At 44.0% G+C, this 17,354-nt stretch overlaps 1 protein-coding gene across 3 annotated transcripts; it reads left to right on the forward strand.

Annotated features, from left to right (window-relative positions):
• Window positions 1-1,376: 1,376 nt before the first annotated feature.
• LOC119026111 (transcription activator BRG1) lies at window positions 1,377-17,091 on the forward strand. 3 transcript variants are annotated; one of them, XM_037110231.1, is made up of 33 exons: window positions 1,377-1,592; window positions 2,435-2,567; window positions 3,460-3,990; window positions 4,180-4,278; window positions 5,215-5,473; window positions 5,574-5,700; window positions 5,823-5,996; window positions 6,100-6,273; window positions 6,374-6,547; window positions 6,677-6,724; window positions 7,594-7,724; window positions 8,800-8,857; window positions 8,934-9,043; window positions 9,132-9,279; window positions 9,362-9,525; window positions 9,613-9,679; window positions 9,925-10,035; window positions 10,537-10,779; window positions 10,876-10,989; window positions 11,142-11,249; window positions 11,584-11,670; window positions 11,879-11,925; window positions 12,001-12,167; window positions 12,296-12,459; window positions 12,693-12,953; window positions 13,038-13,115; window positions 13,201-13,419; window positions 13,514-13,776; window positions 14,921-15,029; window positions 15,165-15,266; window positions 15,595-15,727; window positions 15,980-16,119; window positions 16,303-17,091. In XM_037110231.1, exons 1-33 carry the CDS (start codon window positions 1,377-1,379, stop codon window positions 16,336-16,338), a joined length of 4,995 nt encoding a protein of 1,664 aa, XP_036966126.1. In that variant the 3' UTR covers window positions 16,339-17,091. The 3 variants fall into 3 exon arrangements, with proteins under 3 accessions (XP_036966126.1, XP_036966135.1, XP_036966145.1); XM_037110240.1 differs by having other exon boundaries at window positions 12,693-12,920; XM_037110250.1 differs by lacking the exons at window positions 1,377-1,592; window positions 2,435-2,567; window positions 3,460-3,990; ... (11 more) ...; window positions 9,362-9,525; window positions 9,613-9,679 and adding an exon at window positions 10,262-10,375 and having other exon boundaries at window positions 10,017-10,035.
• The last annotated feature ends 263 nt before the right edge of the window (window positions 17,092-17,354 follow it).

Raw genomic sequence — 17,354 nt, forward strand, 5'->3', positions numbered from 1 at the left:
AGGACAAATGTGACAAATCTAAATCCCACCAGTTTATTCTGGTTGTTAATACAATAATAATGCTACATTAATAATATAATAAGTGAGTCAAACCTGCTGTGAGAGATGCAGTAACTCTGTAACACGGTGCTGTAGCCTCAGTTCATTTTAGATGTTTGTCAGCTGAACTCTGAGATGGGTGCATGTCTTAACGTGGCATGCTCATTTATTTTTATGCTGTGAAACTAGTCCCATACTTCTGTATGGTCTCATATATGATAAGTGTACTTTATGTGTTTTGGCCTCAGTGTCTGCAAGTTCTGAGGCATTTAAAAAATCATTAACTTGTAAAAAAAAATAAATAAATAAAAATAAAATAAATAAATAAAAAATAAGCCTTTAAAATATACCTTGAATGCAGTTACGCATTTCTGGAAAATATTATTGGCTGCATTGGTTTTTGTGCTCACTTTTGTTCAAAATTAACATTCTTTCGATGATTATCACGAGTCATAAAGAACTGCAGACTCGTATTCGTGTATTCTCCTCGATGCGTAATGAAAGTTAGCATGGGAGATTATCTGAGCATTTACAAACAAACCCATCAGTCCAGACGTGATGAGCAGCGCGAGTACAGCCCGGTTGTGGCTGCGCGCGCATGCGCGTTGCCAGGCAGCCGTGACTAGACATTCGGTCATAGGAGCGGTGGAGGGGGCGCTCGAGCTACGTCGGTGAAACAAATCAACGCTTGAAGGCAGATTACAAAGAGGGTGAGTGGACTAATTGCGACAACTGCTGCGTTATTTCTATCTCCCACAAATCTAAAGTCGAGAGCGCAGACATTTCACGCAGGACAGCCTGTCCTGTTGATGCGGGTAGGTCAGTCGCACAACCACAGTCCGCCATTCCCCTTTTCTTTTTTATATTTAACGAGACACCTTTTGATGGTCCGAGTGAGAAGATTCTCTGTAGCATGGACTCATGTGCATAATTTACAGTATTTCCCCGTGATGAGTGCGAGTGCAGCGGTAGACCCTGCAGCTGTAATTGTGTATGCGCGCAACGGGTGATTTGGTGCAGCGCAGCAGGAGAATGCCTCATTCTGATAGGTGTTGGACAGAATTCACCTATATCCTGCAAAGGTTGTGAACCCACTTCATTTATCAGAAGTGAAGGCACATGTGCAGCTTCAAGATATCAAGATATTTTCAAAAGTTTCCTCTAATCAAACCACTGTATGAACGCAGATTGAGATTATCAACCTTTGCATAGTTGTCACACTTCCACTGCACAGATAATCTCCTCCTCTGTGTCACTCACTCACCACTCTCCCTCTGTCAATTCTCTGCTTTCTATCAGGTCCCTGCTGCTCAGGTGGGAGCAGGAGATCCAGGGCGATGTCGACGCCAGATCCCCCCATGGGAGGCACCCCTCGCCCAGGTCCTTCACCTGGTCCAGGTCCCTCCCCTGGGGCCATGCTGGGCCCCAGCCCCGGGCCCTCACCGGGCTCCTCTCACAGTATGATGGGCCCCAGCCCCGGCCCTCCCTCCTCTGGGCACTCCCAGCCAGGGCCATCTGGATACGGTCAGGACAGCATGCACCCTCTGCACAAAGTAAGTATCTACCCACTGAGAAACGCAGCAACCATTAATTCCAGTGCTTGAGGAATTGACTCAAATGAGTGCCAGCAGCTATTTTTAAATCCATATCTCTCAATTTTAGGCTCATTTGTACATATAAAAGAGTTTAAACATCATACTCACATAGTAAAGGAGGTGATCTTTAGTGCGTACTATGCAGCTGGAGCAAGTAAACTCCACAAAACATAGAACTCATCATCTGTGGACACATGTTTGAATGCAAAATTCGCTTTAAATTGGTTTGCAAGTCATAAGCTTGTTATTTTATTTGGTGTATAGGAAAGTTAAGCCACTTGAAATGTTCACTAAAGCTCCCACAATGTCTACATGTATACGCTGACACTGAACACATAAATACCATGTGACATGTGCTCAAGTTGTCACTGTCATTAGGTTACAACCTTATTACATTTTTATATGACAGTACTGTCTTCATGTCATGTTTTTGAAGGGGCTCTGTGGAACTTCTGCTTAGTTTATGTTAGTGGACTAACATTAGCTGCTGTTACTCTGTGTGAACACTGAGACGAAGCCCTCTGGAACATTAATCAAGTCACATCCAGTCCAGCAGCATTAAACAACTTAAAAACATCGCCCACAGGCTAATATACGCAGCCGAGAGAGACGGAGAAGGTCTCACTTTTCACCTCATGTTACACTCCGCTCACATACAGCTGATAAAAAAGTGATGTATATGTGTAAATGAATACAAATCGTCACTTAGAGACCCTTTAATATCCTTTTTTTCCCAAGCTGCAGCTACCTAATAATTCTACCACAGAAACTGATTATGACAGAGTTGATTTTTCCCACAGCCCATGGAGAGCCTGCATGAGAAGAGCATGAGTGAGGAGAGCCGCTTCAGCCAGATGAAGGGACTGGCTATGAGACAGGGCGGGCACAGCGGTATGGGCCCCCCACCCAGTCCCCTGGACCAACACTCGCAAGGTAGACATGCCACGTAGCTGTATCTTAAGCAATTCAATCCTCTCCTGCATTGTGTAACACAAGTTGTGTGCTTTTAGTTGTGACACATACTGTGATGGTGTAGTCATGCAGCATGGTTGGCTCATTAAGGAGTGTCTCTGTGGTCACCGAGGTGTGAAAGGTCTTTCTTCTAATATCAGAGGCTGCAAATCATATAGTGCCACAGCTCAGGTCAGCCTTAACAAAGGAGGCCTTAACAGTTTGGACTCTGCATGCAGCTGGCTGGTGAGGAGGTGATACATAGAGTGAAGCAATACAATCAGACAGACAGGCTTAGCATTGTGATTCAGAGTTAACGCAAATTATGAAACAACAGTCTGGCGGGATTTGTTCGGGAATAGCTCATTGCTCATCAGGCTGTGCTGCAGGCTTTTGTTCAAGAGGAAGTTTGGGAAATCAGCTTATTTGCACTGTTGCCAAGAGTTAGATGAGAGGATTGATACCACTCTCATGTTTTTTATGGTAAATTTGAAGCTACAGCTTAGCTTGGCATAAAGCATGGAAACAGGATTACGGTTAGCCTGGCTCCCTTCAAAGCTGACAACATTCACCCTCCAGCACCACCGAAGCTTACTGATTAACATGTTATATCTTGTGACCATAATATGAACTTCAAACTGCAAATTACATTTCTGGTTTTAAGTTTTTGAAGTATTTCTTGGTCAGTACCTTCCTGGACTCTCCTCTGGTTGCCAGGCACCCTCAGAGTGACAACAAAGCTCCAGGAAGTCACTGTGCCCCATGTGAAAGCAAATAAACTTGTGTCCCAAATGTCATATTACTCATCCAGGTGAGTCAGTGTCTGCTGCATTCACCCAGCACCCCCCATCATCTACCTGTCTGTCTCTTCCAGGTTACCACTCTCCATTAGGAGGCTCTGACCACTCCAGTCCTGTCCCTTCAAACGGTCCTCCCTCTGGGCCTCTTATCCCATCATCCTCTTCTTCCTCGTCCTCTGGCGGCCCAGGCTCTGCCTCTACACCTTTAGATGGACCCAGTGGAGATCAACACACTCTGGGTCCCAATAACCGGCCTGGCCCTCCAGGGAGCTCGGGTCCAGGCCCCAGCCCTGGACCCAGTCTGGGCTCCACTGTCCCTAGCCTCGGATCCGGGCTTGATTCTGGAGGCCCGACAGGCCCTACTCCCTTCAACCAGAACCAGCTCCACCAACTCAGAGCCCAGATCATGGCTTATAAGATGCTGGCCAGAGGACAGCCCCTGCCAGACCACCTCCAGATGGCTGTTCAGGGGAAGAGGCCTATGCCTGGTATGCAGCAGCCGCAGCCCATGTCCAGCCTGGCTCCTGGACCTGGAGGCGGACCAGGGGGTGGACCAGTAGGACCAGGACCTGTGCCAATGGGCTCAGGCTACAGTCGAGCTCATGGTGAGCATGGATAGGAAATGACTGAATTACCAAGCTATATCCTACGATCTTTAAACCTGTGTGTTACATTGCATTGTTTTCATCCTGTGGTGAGCAGCAACAATCCCACAGACCTCGCCTCACATTTCAAAACACACGTTTTAAATGTGCCACTTAACATGGGAAATTTGTGCTTATTTATTTCTTTAGGAATGATGGGTCCAAACATGCCTCCTCCAGGCCCATCTGGTACTCCAGCTGGGATGCAGGGACAAAATCCAAACGGACCACCCAAGTCCTGGCCTGAAGGTGTGTGGTGCCGCTGTAAGACCTTGTGAAACCTGTCAGCCACTGTCTAACTATAGTGCAGAGACCTAACTCTGATATAAGAGGAAGAGCAGCTTAGTGAGAGTTATTAGATATAAGTAGTTACTAATACAGGTAAGAAAATGATAGCCTTAAAAATGTATGTTTATATTACAATACATGAAGTCAGTTTTAGCCCTTTAGAAAAAGTCTAAATTTAGGATTTTCTTTTATGACAATGATAAGAGTTTATGGTTTAAGTATTAGGTTCCCACTGCTGACCCAATCTATTTCACCTATAAAGACACTCATTGTGAGATTTTCGCAATGAGTTTTAATGTAAACAAACAAAAACTGTGTCTCCTGAGGCCCAAAAAAAAACTGTTGAGCACATTTAGTTTCATTTAGTTACATTTAGTTGCTTTTTCAAAGCAGATCTTTCATATATTTCAAATCCTCTATTGTTTATATCCTCGTTGACTTTCCAGAAGTCTTCTTATTCCCTGTCTTTGTTGGTGCATCAGCCACCAAAGGCTGATCAACGGAACAGCATGAAACCACTGCATCTGCATATACACATACACCCATTGTTTAAAAACACTGATCCATAGTGCTGCCAGTGGTCACAAATTCCACAGGTAACCTTTAAACATAAAAATGCTTAACTTCCTGTTCAGTGGGCAATTTTAGGTTTTAATGTCCTTTGGTCTAAATGCCTCTTAAAATGCCGGTTGAACACAACCAAAAACAACTATAGGGGAATCACAAAACATTAAACGAAAATAACATATATGTATTGAATATTGAGCTGTTTTACACCAAAAATGTTGACATCAAAGGAGTTTTTGTAAATTAAATAAAGGCTGTAAAACAATCAAATTCACTTCATTGCAGCAGAATTATATTATCCATTCATTCCCTCCCCTTACTTCCCTCCAGGCCCCATGGTGAATGCAGCAGCGCCCTCCAACGCACCGCAAAAGCTGATCCCCCCTCAGCCGACTGGTCGGCCTTCTCCTGCTCCTCCTTCGGTTCCTCCTGCTGCCTCCCCGGTAATGCCTCCACAGACCCAGTCCCCTGGTCAGCCGGCACAGCCTACTCCCATGATGCCTTACCACGCCAAGCAGAACCGTATTACCCCCATCCAGAAACCCTGTGGACTCGACCCAGTGGAGATACTGCAGGAGAGGGAGTACAGGTATGCCACGGCCTCCGTCTCATTTACTTAGTCGAGAATGACTGTAGCAGCTTCGGTCTGAAGATAAGTAACGGCAGCTGAGCGCTGTTTGCTCCATCAGGTTACAGGCTCGTATCACTCATCGCATCGCTGAACTGGAGAACCTGCCGGGCTCTCTGGCTGGTGATTTACGTACCAAAGCGACCATAGAGCTCAAAGCCCTCCGACTGCTTAACTTCCAGAGGCAGGTAAGCGACGCACCTCATGACCAAGTTTCACATTTTCACCTTTAACCTGCACAACATCACATTTCTGCATGCGGTCAGTGGTGCTGGTGTTGATGAGTCCATGTTTGTATATTTGTCTACAGCTCCGTCAGGAGGTGGTGGTGTGTATGCGTCGTGACACAGCTCTAGAGACCGCCCTCGACGCCAAGGCCTACAAGCGAAGCAAGCGCCAGTCTCTGCGCGAGGCCCGCATCACGGAGAAACTGGAGAAACAGCAGAAGATTGAGCAAGAGCGCAAACGCAGGCAGAAACATCAGGTAGAGGATGGTTGTGACGTCACCTGTGAAAAGATTCAAAGTGGCATTTTCTCTTTTGTTTTGTCTGAATTGTCCCTCACCCAAACGTGCACTCTAATCGTAGGAGTACCTGAACAGCATCCTGCAGCACGCCAAAGACTTCAAAGAATACCACCGCTCCATCACAGGCAAAATGCAGAAACTGACCAAAGCTGTGGCCACCTACCACGCCAACACTGAACGTGAGCAGAAGAAAGAGAATGAGCGTATTGAGAAAGAGAGGATGAGGAGGCTTATGGTAAGAAGATACAGTTACACAGGCATGCAGATAAATTACTGTAAGACTGTATGCACATCTTACTTCACTTCACATGCTGCATATCTGTCGGTCTTCCCAGGCTGAGGATGAGGAAGGCTATCGTAAACTGATTGACCAGAAGAAGGACAAACGTCTGGCCTACCTGCTGCAGCAGACGGACGAGTATGTCGCCAACCTCACCGAGCTGGTCAGAGCCCACAAAGCGGCGCAGGCTCTCAAGGAAAAAAAGAAGAAGAAGAAGAAAAAGAAGAAGGTAGAGCAAACACTGATTTATTCAGTCAGCTACAACAGCTGTGGTTGTGATTTCTGATCATTAATTACTTCTATACGATTGTCATATGCGACCTGTGTTGGGATTAGTCAACTTCTCCTTGACTTGCAGATGGAGACTGCGGAGGGTCAGACTCCTTCCATGGGTCCTGATGGAGAGGTGAGCAGATCAAGCGCAATGTTGTTGTATACATTAATGTCTATCTATTCCAGTAAGGAAGAATTAGTTAAAGCAGATACTCAAAGTCACTGATTCTGTTTGGAGCTGCACCGTTTAATCAATGAATTACTTAGACTGTTGCATTCATCGATAACTATTTTGGTAATGACAGTATGACAGTAAACTGAATATCTTTGGGTTGTGGACTAAACAAGATATTTGAGGTCATCATCTTTGGCTTCTGACATTTTATAGACCAAACAAATAATCACTTAATGGGCAATATAATCAACAGTGGAAGTAATCATTAGTTGCAGCCCTCATGCTGCTTATTAAAATGTCTACTTGCTCTTTAAACAGGCTGCATTCTCAAATACAAACCCGATTCTTTGTTTTGTTGCTGTCTCTCGTCTCTACGGAGACCTCCTTTAAAACATTAGATCAAGTTTCACACAAGCTTCGGGGGGGTCACGATTAGCTGTTTAGTGTTGTCATGGCAAAAAGTAAACTCTAAACCTGCCACTGTAATTTGCTCCTGTAGTGCTTTTAAGTTCACGGTTACAACATCTTGATCAAACATCACTTTATGTATACATACAGGTCTCAAAGTGATGCCGTTTGATGCAAAAGGTGATCAAATATAAAAGTTACCTTCCAATAATGGGTAACAGCTTGATAAACAAAAAGAAACCAGAAAGAGAAAATACAACAGTGTGTAGAAATAATACTCACACAGGTTTCACTACTGCATCATAATGAATGGACACTTTTGGAATATTGTTTGAAGCTTTGTCTCATTTAATTTAGCCTCTATTTAAACCGAGTCCAAACTACCCAGTGCAACAGATAACTCTCATCCTCTCTTGCAGCCTCTGGATGAGACGAGTCAGATGAGTGACCTGCCTGTGAAGGTCATCCATGTAGACAGTGGGAACATCCTGACGGGGTTGGACGCTCCTAAAGCCGGACAGCTGGAGACCTGGCTGGAGATGAACCCTGGGTGAGACTGACTGGAGAGAGGAAGTGTGATTTGTGTGTGCCCATGGAGAAGAGGGGTCTTTTTAGCCTCAGGGAGAAGTGGTGTGGCTGCAGGTGCAGTAATGTCGGTCAGTCTGTTGGTCTGTTGACTGAAATGCTTAATCTAGTCAGTGGGTGAAGCTCCATAACACTTCATGGCCCAGAGAGGATATGCCTATGGTCCATGGTGACTTTTCTTTTAGCATCATCAACAAGTTTAAACCTTGGTTAGCATAAATTGATGCTGCCTGACTCGGTGAAATTTATGCATGTTGAAATGCTGAATCCACACAGAAATGTTAATATCAAAATATTTACGTTAAGCTTTAAACTATCAGCCTGTTAACATCCTCTACTTTTTAAAGTTACTTAACAAGCATATCTCCTGTTGGCATGCCTAACATTAGCTAACACGCTAACTGCTTGTTAGTTAGTTAATATGCCAACTGTATGTTAATGTGATAAATGTCATTATGCCAATCATTAGCGAAACGAGCTAAAAGCTATTAGTTAGATGTTAGTTAATGTACTGACTGTATGTAATTACCATTACATTGCTTAACATTAGCTAAAATGCTAACTGCACGTTAGTTAATATACGTTATTATGGTAAATATTGAATCACTAAACATTAGCTAGCATGCTAAATGCTCGTCAGCAAATATTCAATTGCAGTAAATATTCAATTGCCAATATTAGCTAACAGGCTAACTGTTATTGACCGTGCTACCTGTATGATAGGATAGTGTGGTAAATATTACACTGCTAAACCTTAGTATGTTAATTCCTAAATGTTACAACAGCTTAAAGGCTGTTAACCCTGAAGTACAGCTCAGCCTGATGAAAGTTGTGTTGTAAAGACGATAAACCTTTGGTTTTAGCTAAAACAGAGCCTTATCCTCAGCTGCACAGTTTTGCTCTCAAAGTTGCTCTTTCCAGGTTCCAACCATCCTGGTATGTTATGATTGTCACAGCCTCACAAAGACTAGCTATCATGGTTGAAATGTTCAGACACAAGATGTGTTCGTTTAATTTAAGCATGCATGTATTTTGTCCAGTTATGAGGTGGCTCCCCGCTCAGACAGTGAAGACAGCGAGGAGGAGGAAGAGGAGGAGGTGGGTGGTTTTAAAAGACGATGTTTGAAGCCAGTTTCATATTCACTGCTCCAATCACTGACCAGCTGTCTGGCAGGAGGACGAGGAGGAGCCTCAGCCGTCGGCCACTCCGGTGGAGGAAAAGAAGAAGATTACAGACCCTGACAGCGAAGATGTGTCGGAGGTGGACGTCAGACACATTATTGAGTGAGCGCACATGTGGAGAATTACATTTGAATACATTTTTAAAGCAGGTGGTCAAAAGGTGTTACAAAACTCTAATGTGTATCTGCAGAAATGCTAAACAGGATGTAGATGATGAATACAGCGGTGCAGCGTTCGCCCGAGGGCTCCAGTCTTATTACTCTGTGGCTCATGCCGTCACAGAAAAGGTGGAGAAACAGTCCAGTTTGTTGATAAATGGACAGCTCAAACAGTATCAGGTAAACAAGCACAAGTAAATAAATGACATGATATTGTTGATTTGTCGTGTTAAACAGACTTCATCACTTCCTTGTCTGTCAGATTAAAGGTCTGGAGTGGCTGGTTTCACTCTACAACAATAACCTGAATGGGATCCTAGCAGATGAGATGGGTCTGGGAAAAACCATCCAGACTATCGCCCTCATCACGTACCTCATGGAGCACAAGCGGCTCAACGGACCCTACCTCATCATTGTACCCCTCTCGTGAGCCAGTGCTGCAACATTATTAATTTTACACTGCAAACGCCACTGATTTGTTGGAATGATAACTGAGCTGTGTGTCCTTGACAGAACTCTTTCAAACTGGGTGTATGAGTTTGATAAGTGGGCACCGACAGTCGTGAAAGTGTCCTACAAGGTGAGGTTTCACACTCACACCACTCAGAATAAATGTTCTTACATCTGGCACACTAAATGCGAGAATTTACTGTGTGTTTCTAAAATTGCGTGCATTATATTCGTGCTTTTATCATAAAATGCTGAATTAAAGCAACAAAATGTAACTCCCTGGAAATAGGTAGTTGATCTGGGGATCGTCAGACGCCGTCTCTCATCGATCTTTCTCCAGGAAGTGACGTTTTGTGAACAAACGATGTCTTTCAGGGGTCTCCAGCTGCCAGAAGAGCCTTTGTTCCCCAACTGCGCAGTGGGAAGTTTAATGTTTTGCTCACTACTTATGAGTACATCATCAAGGACAAACAAGTACTGGCCAAGGTGAGTTGGGATGTACAAGAAAACACAAGCAGAAGGAAATGCACAAACACACCCAGGCAGGCATAGTATAACTCATCCCTCTCTACACATGCACACAACAAGATTTCACTGCTTATTTGTTGCCCTGTGTTGTTGTTTGTCAGCTCCCGCTCCCCAAATCCCCAAAGTCCCCTCAAAGTATTTGACCGTGGCCAATCTGACCGCCCCCCCCTGTGCTGCGTCTCAGTGCTTTCTCCTAGGTGCTGACACTGCCTGTATACCGAGTCTCCCACTGCCCTCTATGGCTGTCATGCTGCTTTGCACTCATGTAGTCATATAGGCTTCCTGACTGTGCTGAAAGGTGGGTGTTGTACTTCAGACAAGTTTTTCCCCATGTGGTAGCTCAAAGGCTTGGAACCCAGCCAGCTTGTGTCATGAGGACAAACTGGGCAAGAGATCTTCCTCATGAGCTCTCCCTGTTTCTGGTTGGTTTGGATCCGTGAGACTCTCTCTGCTCTTCAGATTCGTTGGAAGTACATGATCGTAGACGAAGGCCACCGTATGAAGAACCACCACTGTAAGCTGACCCAGGTTCTGAACACACACTACCTGGCCCCACGGCGAGTCCTGCTGACAGGGACGCCGCTGCAGAACAAACTACCTGAGCTCTGGGCGCTGCTCAACTTTCTCCTGCCCACCATCTTCAAGAGCTGCAGCACCTTCGAGCAGTGGTTCAACGCTCCTTTCGCCATGACAGGAGAAAAGGTGTGCAGGACTTCTTCTTGAGAGTCCTTGAGAGATGACATCAGTCAGAAGGTACAATGTCTTTCTTGTCAAACGTCTCCTTCTTTTACTCTCCAGGTGGATCTGAATGAAGAGGAAACCATCTTGATTATCCGTCGTCTCCACAAAGTGCTTCGCCCCTTCCTGTTACGCAGATTAAAGAAGGAAGTGGAGGCACAGCTTCCAGAGAAGGCAGGTTTCACCTTTTTCAGGATACATGCCAACACAAAAAACCCAGAATGGAGCTGGTAACAGACAAACTGGTGTTTCGGAGCCTTCTGTGTTCCTCTGTTGTTGTCCACTTCTTTCATCAGATCAACCTGTCTCTCCTCTCCATCTGGTAGGTGGAATACGTGATCAAGTGTGACATGTCGTCTCTTCAGAGGGTGCTGTACAGGCACATGCAGGCCAAGGGTGTCCTGCTCACTGATGGATCAGAGAAAGACAAGAAGGTGAGGGCAAAAACTGTGGGAATTTAGACGTGGGCATCTGTAGCTGTACAGCATGATAGTTTAATAACAGGCCTAGGTGAGAGATGTCAAACATACAGTATACTGTGATCTCTAGCAGAAGTAAACTTAATGGTATTCATAAAGCACTTTATGCTTTATAAAGCACTGAAGACTGCATCTAAACTCAGTTTTGAACAACAAGATGCCTCGCTTATAAATACTTATTTGTTTAGCTGATGTCTAGATGAATGTCCTTGAACGAGCCTTTATGAATAAATGTGAAATGAAAGAATATAACTGTGACTACTGGCATTGTGCACATTGTGTTTACCAGGGTAAAGGAGGCACAAAGACGCTGATGAACACCATCATGCAGCTGAGGAAGATCTGTAACCACCCTTACATGTTCCAGCAAATAGAGGTACAACAACCTTTTGTCTCCAGCATTTGTTTCTTCCTGTGCGTGACTGATCATGTGTATAATCTAAGATGCACATGCAGATCGAAGTAGAAAATCTCTCCCTTTTTGCTCTTTACAGACATGATTGACTTCAAATTAAAGCCACAAGATGAACTTTTTGATTGCGCTTGACTTGATTATGGAATACATTTTTTAATTGTTTTTGCAGGAATCCTTCTCTGAACATTTAGGATTCTCTGGTGGGATAGTCCAGGGGTAAGTAATAAGTCTGATTTAGTTCAAGATCACACACAGACAAATTGTAACCCGATCCCGCTGCCTTGTCTTTAGTCCCGACTTGTATCGGGCATCAGGAAAGTTTGAGGTGTTGGATCGAATCCTACCAAAGCTGAGAGCAACAAACCACAAAGTGCTGCTCTTCTGTCAGATGACCTCACTCATGACAATCATGGAGGACTACTTTGCCTATCGCAGCTTCAAGTATCTGCGCCTTGATGGTGAGACAGTTTGCCCTTCATATTTCATTCATCCATTTCCCTGAAATCTCCCTGTCTTGCTTTGTTTTGTATTGTCTTTTATTTCCTCACCTGCTGTTTTCTCTTATCCTTACCATCATACATCTCAGGCACTACGAAGGCTGAGGATAGAGGAATGTTACTGAAGACATTCAATGACCCAGAGTCGGAGTACTTCATCTTCCTCCTGAGCACAAGAGCTGGAGGCCTCGGCCTCAACCTGCAGTCTGCAGACACTGTCGTCATCTTTGACTCTGACTGGAACCCCCATCAGGTGTGATGCATGTTTGTTTTAAGTAACAAGAGAGACCACCACAACAGCACAGAAACCAGAGTTTAGGACAAGACTATGATTGATTGCCAGTATTTAGTTTGTTGGTGTTCTAAAAATTAGATGCACATTTACAAGTGAGGTGCAACCAATGTTATTGCGGCTTGTGGACTTGGGCAACCATCTCCTTTCTCTCAGAGTAACATTTGATCCCGGCCACAAATTCTCTTTCCCAGGACCTGCAAGCTCAGGACAGAGCTCACCGTATCGGCCAACAGAACGAGGTGCGTGTGTTGCGTCTCTGCACTGTCAACAGTGTGGAGGAGAAAATCTTGGCTGCTGCCAAGTACAAACTGAACGTGGACCAGAAGGTCATCCAGGCTGGCATGTTCGACCAGAAATCTTCAAGCCACGAGCGCAGGGCCTTCCTGCAGGCCATACTGGAACACGAGGAGCAAGACGAGGTCTGGGGACAGGAAGTGTGTCTACGCATGAATGTGTGTTCAAGCACCAGCAACACGCAATTTTAAAGAGTGTGATTTCTTAAGCGCTGCTTGCCAATGTGTGTATGCTGTATTCAGGAGGAGGACGAGGTGCCAGATGACGAGACGGTCAACCAGATGATCGCGAGGAGTGAGGAGGAGTTTGACCAGTTCATGGTCAGTGATTTTAAAATGATTTAGCTCATACAAATCCACATCAACAGCTGTAATTTTGCCCTTTTTTTTCCTATCCCTCCATCAGCGCATGGATCTAGACCGGCGTCGCGAGGAGGCACGTAACCCACGCCGAAAGCCTCGTCTGATGGAGGAGGATGAGCTGCCAACGTGGATTATGAAGGACGATGCTGAGGTTGAACGGCTGACCTGCGAGGAGGAGGAGGAGAAAATGTTTGGACGAGGTTCTCGGCAGCGGAAGGAGGTGGACTACAGCGATTCACTGACTGAGAAGCAGTGGCTTAAGGTGATTCGCCTCATGGGGAATGGACAGTGCTGAGAGGCAAATATAAAATAAAAAAATGTAATGTAATCTGACTGTCTGTGTTTTTCCTGTGCAGGCGATTGAGGAGGGCACGCTAGAAGAGGTGGAGGAAGAGGTACGTCACAAAAAGACAACCCGGAAGAGGAAGCGGGACCGCGACCTGGACCTTCCTGGCCCCTCCTCCTCCTCGGGGGGACGATCGAGAGGGGACAAAGACGAAGATGGAAAGAGGCAGAGGAAGAGGGGACGACCACCTGCTGAGAAGCTCTCCCCAAATCCCCCCGCCCTCACGAAGAAGATGAGGAAGATTGTGGATGCCGTTATCAAGTATAAAGACAGGTAGCAGCAAAGAGCTTTGGCTCTTTTTGATTCATATACATTTGGCATGACAGTTGACATGTTTTGTGGTGCATAAAAGCTAATATTAAAGGTGGAGCAAGAAATATACCATAGAATGAGTAAATAGTACATGAGGAGTGTTTCAGACCGAAAAGATTTGAATATTTCAACACTCAAGGATCATGTGTGCAACACAGCTGGGAATGACAAATGAGTTCTACTGCAGTATTTTACAGTATTACTTGAGTGTATCACATCCTGCCTCATGATTTCTGCAACATCTCTGTTGTGAAATGTGACCGTCACATTTTAGTTTCACCTGAAGGTTCATACAGAAGTTATGTAACGTGTCCTTGGACAAAGTGTCCACAGCTGCTTATATGCATCGCCTGAAATGATGTGTTTTTTTCCTAAAACTATTTACAGATGCCAAAACACCCCTTGTTCTACTGTCTACTGTGATACCTTTATCATTGAATCCAACATTCGAAATTGTTATGTTTTTTTAAAAAAAAGAACAACCCAAACACAAAATGCAGAGACAGACACTTTGAAAAGCAAAAGGCGAGCATCAGTTAAATGAAACTGAAGTTGCAAATAAATAAACAAACCAGGACGACACAAGCAGAACGACAGGCTTAAATACAGAGGCACTAATTAACCTGTGAAACACAGATGAACACAGAAAACAGCACAAACAACTGCAAAGACAGGAAGTGTAAAGCAAAACACATGAGGGAGGAACCTACAAATTAAAACAGGAAATGGCTAAACCAAAAATCCAAACCATGACAGAATTATAAATACACAACACTACTATATAAACTACTTCATCCTAGTACACACTGGAGAGTGACATAAAGAAAACTGTATTTGAGCAGATGTTTCATTTTCACATTTTACATAGTTTTTAATGTCGTGCTACTTAAATCAGCAGAGAGTGTGTAAGAGAAATAAATCAACATGAGATATCAATATCATGTTATTCATTATCGATTAATCTACCAGGGATCTCATCATGATTCCCCAGAGCCCAAAGTGACGTCTTCAAATTGCTTTTGTCCAACCAAAAGTCCAAAACACAAAGACTCTTCATTCACTGTCAGAGTGTTTTGTCTAATCCTGATGATGTCACTTACCGCAGCGCCAGCGGGCGTCAGCTGAGCGAGGTCTTCATCCAGCTTCCTTCTCGAAAAGAGCTGCCTGAATACTACGAACTGATCCGCAAGCCTGTGGACTTCAGGAAGATCAAGGTGAGATCAGAGAATTCGATTTTTGGGGTAAGATTGCTGTGTTGATTATTTATCAATTTATAAGTTAACAAATGTATATGATATGTCACTTGATCTTGTTTAAAAAGTGATGTATGAGCTGTATCTTCTCTGTAGGAGAGGATTCGAGGTCATCGGTACCGCAGTCTGGGTGACCTGGAGAGAGACGTCATGCTGCTCTTCCAAAACGCTCAGACCTTCAACCTGGAGGGGTCACTGGTGAGACTCACGGTGCACAGTTTTCACTCACAGTAAAGCCAAACACCTCTCTCTGCCGAATACTTTCCGGTTAGAGGTGTGTGTATACATCCCGACTCATATTTATCCATTGCAGAAATTAAAACTAGGGCGACTAATACTCACTCTGAAGGATGTGGCACCATAATTAAATGACAAACATCTGATGGTGGAACTTGCAAGGCATTATGCATTTTAACTAAATATAATGTGTGTAAGAACTATTAATTCTTCTGTCAGTGTTGCCCGTGTGTACACACTGTTGACTATAAACAGTTTGTCTTCTACCCTGTTTCTCTGATTTGAGCAGATATATGAAGACTCCATCGTGCTCCAGTCAGTGTTCACCAGTTTGAGGCAAAAGATCGAGAAGGAGGAGGAAAGTGAGGGAGAGGAGAGTGAGGAAGAGGAAGACGAGCTGGAGGAAGGATCAGAGTCTGAAAGTATGTGCATGTCCGTGTGAGGAGAGTGGCAGAGGGGAAAACTACTCAGTCATAATGTTGATGAAGGTTCTCAGTCATCCAGGCCATGGTAATGCCAAGTGCTGTATCCTAGGCAACTGGATGTCTCTCATCTTGAAGACGTTTCACCTCTCATTGTCATTAATGCTGTTTCATATTTTAGATTAGTTTTAGTCTTACTGACACCAAACATGCCATAGTCATGTGTGGGTTTGTGTGTTTGATTGTTTCCAGCTCGCTCAGTGAAAGTGAAGATTCGTCTGGGAAGGAAGGATAAAGGTGGAGATCGAGGGAAGGGACGCAGCAGACGAACAGGACGCACCAGAGCCAAACCTGTCGTTAGTGATGACGACTCTGAGGATGAGCAGGAAGAGGTAATTGTGCTCACCTTTGTCGTTGGATACAGATTCAAAACAGAGTTTGGAGGGATAGAGGAAATACAGCCTCGAAAGTTCAGCATTAATACTAATAAATGCTCTTATTCTGAGGTCAAAACCAAGGTGAACACCCAGATGATTTGCCAACCTTTTCTAGTTTTCTTTTTGTCTCTTTTCCAGGAGCGCTCCCCCAGTGCCACTGATGAGGAGTCCTGAACTGTACTGTAATGTAGGAGAGAGGGAAGCATAAAGCACCGCACACAGAGTAATGACAACACAAGTCTGTCAGCTCCATCCACCCTCAGTCAAATGTGACAGGACAGAAATAGAAAGGTTGTTGAATACTGTCAACACAGGAACAGATACATACCGTGTTATTATTATTTTACCAGTCATGGAAATTACATGGAAACAGTTTATATTGCAAATGTCCCCGTTGTGGGACTATTAAAGGATTATCTTATCTTAATATCATAAAATACACAAATGAACGGGTGTATGCACGTCACTGCTTTAAAGCTTCTCTGTTTCTCTGCTGAAAAAGTCTTACGGACAGATCAGAGGAGCTTTTTTTTTTATCTTTATTTGCAATGTCAGGAGGGATTTTGATCAGTTTTACTGAGAATGTTGTCTGTACACAGATGTGTCATCTGTTTGTTCTGATGTGTATGACAATAGTGACCGAGAAAAACTTAGGCAGTTAGGGATGAGGCATGATCAGCATAAGAGTATGTTGTGACATGTAACAGCAGTGGTCACTGCGATAAACAAGAACAAACACAATCAAGTGTGGACTGTTTACAAACACAACTAACACACTGTGCAGTTCAGTTTTCTTTTCCTTTTAGTACATTTATTTGCCATTTGAAGAGATTTTTAATCTCTCTTCAATGAATATCTAATATATTTTGACGATTTCAACCAAGTTAATTGTGCTATTAAATTTTCATTATTTACATTTTACTGAGAGTCCTCTCCAGCCTGCTCATTAAATATCCTGCAGAAACATTTCAGTAAAGTAAGTATGGTCAGAATTTTAGTTACAAAAATCCAAAAGCTAACTAATATTATCAACAGGATGAGGAAACAAAAGTGTCAGTGTGAATTAGCATGATAATAAGCTAACCCCAGCCTAGTCGCTCTCATAACAGCACTTTGTGGTGCAAGATATCTCCCCTAGTTTCAGCTGTAAATGTGAGTTTACTACTTAGTTTTGTAAGTAAAAAGAAATC

Source organism: Acanthopagrus latus, chromosome 1, assembly GCF_904848185.1.
Source record: "Acanthopagrus latus isolate v.2019 chromosome 1, fAcaLat1.1, whole genome shotgun sequence".
Lineage (NCBI taxonomy): Eukaryota > Metazoa > Chordata > Actinopteri > Spariformes > Sparidae > Acanthopagrus > Acanthopagrus latus.

Coding starts and splice junctions, on each gene's coding strand:
- LOC119026111 (XM_037110231.1), top strand. CDS start 1,377: ATGTCGACGCCAGATCCCCCCATGGGAGGCACCCCTCGCCCAGGTCCT. Junction 11,250..11,583: donor GATCAGAGAAAGACAAGAAG/GTGAGGGCAAAA, acceptor TGTGTTTACCAG/GGTAAAGGAGGCACAAAGAC. Junction 15,267..15,594: donor TCAACCTGGAGGGGTCACTG/GTGAGACTCACG, acceptor TGATTTGAGCAG/ATATATGAAGACTCCATCGT.